Source organism: Crocuta crocuta, unplaced genomic scaffold, assembly GCF_008692635.1.
Source record: "Crocuta crocuta isolate KB4526 unplaced genomic scaffold, BGI_CrCroc_1.0 scaffold64, whole genome shotgun sequence".
Classification (NCBI taxonomy): domain Eukaryota; kingdom Metazoa; phylum Chordata; class Mammalia; order Carnivora; family Hyaenidae; genus Crocuta; species Crocuta crocuta.
In genome coordinates this window covers 2,763,258-2,768,038 of record NW_027530640.1, presented here as the reverse complement: position 1 = coordinate 2,768,038, position 4,781 = coordinate 2,763,258, and the positions used below count along the sequence as shown (strand labels likewise).

General features: G+C 35.7%; 1 protein-coding gene across 1 annotated transcript in view; it reads right to left on the bottom strand.

The window, feature by feature from the left end:
- Nucleotides 1–987: 987 nt before the first annotated feature.
- The window catches only part of SLC27A6 (solute carrier family 27 member 6), a 70,946-nt gene continuing 67,152 nt past the window's right edge, over nucleotides 988–4,781 (bottom strand). The window contains exon 10 of the mRNA XM_077768916.1: nucleotides 988–1,368. Within this exon, the coding sequence (XP_077625042.1) occupies nucleotides 1,192–1,368 (177 nt within the window). The 3' untranslated portion in view covers nucleotides 988–1,191. The remainder of the gene's footprint in view (nucleotides 1,369–4,781) is intronic.

Here is a 4,781-nt window from a genome sequence, read left to right as displayed (position 1 = left end):
AATATTTGAGCTTTGCAAAATTGATTATATTGCCTCTTTTTTTCCCTTAAAGTTTGACCTCTTATTTCTATGTTACTTACGGTTAACCTTTACATTTAAAACATATTTCAACTTCATAACCTTTGTTTTCTTAACAGTGACGAAAAGGAACTACAGGATCTGCAAATTCTCTTCCAACCAAAATAAGCGTTTTAGCAGAGGAGGCAACATGAGGCAAAGCCAGCTTTCCTCTGGGTTGTGCAGGGAGCTGGGTTTAGGAGCGAAGGAGTTTCCTGCTGTCTCAGGCTAGCTCCACAACCCCCTCCTGTGGGAGAAAGCTCACTTTGCTGAGAGTCGTTCATGCAGTTCTAGCTTGAAGCAAATCTTGGAGCTCGGTGCTTCCAGGCCAAACGAAGTCCAAGGGTGTGTATTACACTGACCTTGCAATACATTTCTCCGTTAACTACTCACAAGCCTGCTCACACGCAAAGCCTTTTCTGCCTCTGATCTTGGGGTTAATACCTGCATTCGATTATAGTCCATTCTTTCTCTGTATCATTCATTAGTGGTTTCTGGAGCTCTGTTGGATTTTATCATTAAGTTAATCCCATTTACGTATCTTCCAAAAGTTCCTAAATGCTTTGAGCTTCCCAGTTTTCTTGCTTTGCTGTCTCACACTCCTGTGTTTCTTCTATCATTTGAATGAATGTGAGTTCAAGATAAGGGTGATAGGAATGCATATATTTGGTCAGTCAGCTTCCCCTTCTGGAAGTTTACAATTAAAAGCATCAGAAACAAAACACCTCACAGCACATATTAATGAAGATGATTTTATTGAGTTACAGGACAGCATACATAAAAACCAAATACGTGAGTATAAATTAACCAATTTTTCAAAACTAGAAATTTTAAATATTTAAAAGTACATTTTTAGTAAGTGCCTAAATTGTTAACCACTTATTTATCATTTAGAATCTTTACAATTAAAGCAAATATTAGTTATGCACTGAATCCTCAAATAAGACAAATAATCAACTAAAGTTTGTTTTGAATTAAAACAAATAAAGGTCCTACTGAAAGAACAACTGTTGCATATTAAGAAAATATGTTAATTAATGTCCGTTTCCTTCCTCATTTCATGTTAAAGAATCATATACTCGCCTCTCTCCTGTCCTAAGAAAACATGAAAATCCAGTATGTAAAAAATCTTACTTAAAGTCTGATCTCCCCTAACATGATTTGATCATAAAGTTCTTTAGTCAAGGGAACATAAGATCTTTTCAAGTTATCCATCAAATAGAGTGGGTCAGAAATTTTCAGTGGACTAAACCCTTCTTCTACCAAATGAAACTTCCGTAGTTTGAATGTCTCTGTTGTTTCCATATTCTCCTATAAAATAATGGCCAGAATTAGTGGGGTCATTTAACATTATCTAAAATATATAAACAAAATATTCAGTAATATAGACTACAATGTTTAATTATAACACTTTCATATCCATTGACCATCTCTCTATTTACTACTACTAATTCAACATTAGAAACTTTAAAATGCCCTCTAAAACAGTGGCAACTTACCTCTAAACTTTATTCATCCTATAAGAATTATGAAAATCGTCAGGTCACCTGGGTGTCTCAGTCAGTTTACAGTGTCCGACTTTGGCTCAGGTCATGAACCTGTGGTTCGTGAGTTCAAGTCCCACATTGGGCTCACTGCTGTCAGCCTGTCAGCAGGGCCCGCTTCAGATCCTCTGTCCCCCTTTCTCTGCCCCTCCCTCACTCGCACTCTCCCAAAAATAAATATTAAAAAGAGAGTTATGAAAATTGTCAAAAACTAATTACGCCTAATTATAAACATGTCTAAAACACACAGGCTTATCTCTTTAATTCACTGCCAGTACACTATGTACAGAGAATGTTATTAGACACCAAGAATATAAAAGCTATAAAAGAGAACATTCTATTCCATGAGGCAGAATTCAATAAAAACCAGAAGGGGTAAAGGATGATCTAAAACTTGGGTTGCCAGTCTCTGCATTGAGGTGGTTTGTGGTATCCCTGGTGAATTTCCAGAGGGTTCAAGGGATGTTTTGAATTTTCTAGGTAAACCCAGGGACATCTGTCGGTCACCACTCGCAAACTACTAGCTCAACGTAGTTCACAGTTCCAATATTAGTTTGTGATACATTCTTTCCAATGATGTCATGTCTTTGTGAAACACGGTTTTCAGTGGTTGCTGTGATAAAAGGCAAGTACAGCTGAAAATCAATGTGGGACAAGAAATTAGGCTGACCCTGTTCAGTCCCATCTAATCCCTGCGTCTAAGGAGCTGTACGATGTCCAATTTACTCTCATTGGTACTTTGGTTATTTAAAAATAAAAGTGTTTTTTCTTTCAAATTGTATGGATTACTTTTTCAAACAGCAACTAATTTGTTAGACTTATGAATTTGTTTTGACCTAAATACTGAATAAATGGAAGTTTAGGTATTTGCTTGACTCAAGAATGCCAGGAAATATTTACTGAGACACTAAAGATGCCATGAATCTAGAAAATTTCAGAAGCTCTGCTTTAAGGGATTTAAAGGAGATAAAATGGGGATGCCTGGGAGGCTTAGTCAGTTAAGCGTCTGACTTCGCTCAGGTCACATCCTCAGTTTGTGAGTTCCAGCCCTGAGTTGGGCTCTGTGCTGGCAGCTCAGATCCTGGGGCGGCTTCAGATTCTGTGCCTCCCTCTCTCTCTGCCATTCTCCTGCTCATGCTCTGTCTCTCTCTCAAAAATAAATAAACATTAAAAATTTACTTAAATAAAGGAGATAAAATATATCTCTTTGTGGCTGTTTCAGTCATGGAGAAGCAGCTTGTTTTAAATCAGATGACCACGTTGAGGTCCTTATAAAGGTTCTAGGAGTAATATGGCCATTTTTATTTATCCTTTTGAACTAATTCAAGAGTCAGGTTCTCTGTGAATCTTCTTCCCTGATCTCATTCATCCTTACTGTCCCTGCCCTTCCCCAATACTATCATCACAGAATTAGAGCTATGTAGAAACACATACTCTTTTCCTCATTTTTAGAAAATCAGAAGCTCACTATATTTATACTACTGATGTTCTCCCTTAAAAAAAAAAAAAAGCTTTATAATGTGCCAGATAGATTTCCCCAGAATAGGTACTTTTTCATTAGGTAATGAAAAATGATTAGGTAATGGTTTAATAAGATCTCATCCAATTATATATTTTAATTAAGATTACTCTTATTCTAACATATAAAGAATATCACCAATTTTTATTGCTATAAATAACACTTTGAAGAGCATCTTTATATATAACACTTGTTCATCCTTGATTATTTTCTAAGGATACATTTCTAGAAATGAAATTACTGAGTCAAAACATATGTAAATTCTAAGAGTCTGATTATATACTTACCAAACTGTTTTCTAGAGAGATTATAACACTGTGTTTCTACAAGCAGAATGAAAGGACCATTTAATTTCACTGCACCCATACTGAGGAATACCATATAATTTTTTTTGGTAAAATTATTGGCCAAAAAATTCATTTTTTAATTTGTGCTAAATGGACTTTGATAAGATTTTGATTTTGATAAGATAGTTGCTTTATTCATTTTGTCAGATGTGACTTATACTTTTTGCACTGCATCTATCATATCATTTATTAGAATTCATTTGCTAAATAAATATTTTGACTGCCAGTCAAGTGCCATGCATTGTGCTGACTACAGCAAATACTGTAATGAATATAACCGTCATGGCTCTAGTTCTTTGAGGTGTTTAATGACACTAAAATATTTCCTAAGTCGGTCCAAGACTGATTTAGACTTCGAGAGTAGTTCAAAGCTGAAATATTTCTTCTGCTTAATGAAAGTGGATTTTAAGTTGCCCCAGGAGAAAAATGTTTAAGATATTATTTCATCCATGAGCTGTGTACTCCATTACAATCCACTGTTTCTAGGGCAGTAGGGGGAAGCCAAGAGGGAGTTGGGTATAGTTATAAGAGGGAAACATGAAGAGTCCTTGTGGTATCAGGAATGCTCATATCTTGACTACAGTCAACGATGAATGAAGCAACATGGGTGATTAAAGTGTATAGACCTTAATACACACACACACACACACACACACACACACACACACACACGTGCATGGGAATATAAGCAAAGCAGGAAATTAAATAAGATGGATAGATTGTATCACTGTCGATGTCCAGGTTATAACACTTTTCAAAAATATCATCGGTGGAGGAAAGCAAGTAATGGGTAGACACAGGATCTTTCTGTATTATTTTTTACAACAGCATGAGAGCCTACAATGATCTCTGCAAAGATTCCAGTTAAAAGGTGTTACTTCTGCTTCATATTTACTTACCTTTAGTATTTCAGAGTATTTTAATGAAAATAATCTGAGGCAGTGTATGAAAAAAACTCTTAAAAAAAAAGAATTATGTAAATAAAATATGTATTTATGACCATTAAGATGATATGTCCCACTGGCCAAGTAGTGACAGGGCCACAAAGATGCTCAACAAATGCTTTAAAGATGAATATGAGGCCATCGAATGTTCCACTAGAGATGTAACAATGATGTGACAAATGTATCCAGAAAAGCTCTATGTGATTGGATGTTAAGACGGTAAGTACAAGCTTTGGGTTCACAATACTAAATGCACGAATGGCTGAAAAAACGAGCAAGCAAAGTGACATGGTAGCTAAGTAAACTTCTCTTCTTACTGTTTTTTATTCTAATAACCTAAGAAGAGAATGCCCAGCTCTCCAAATACGTT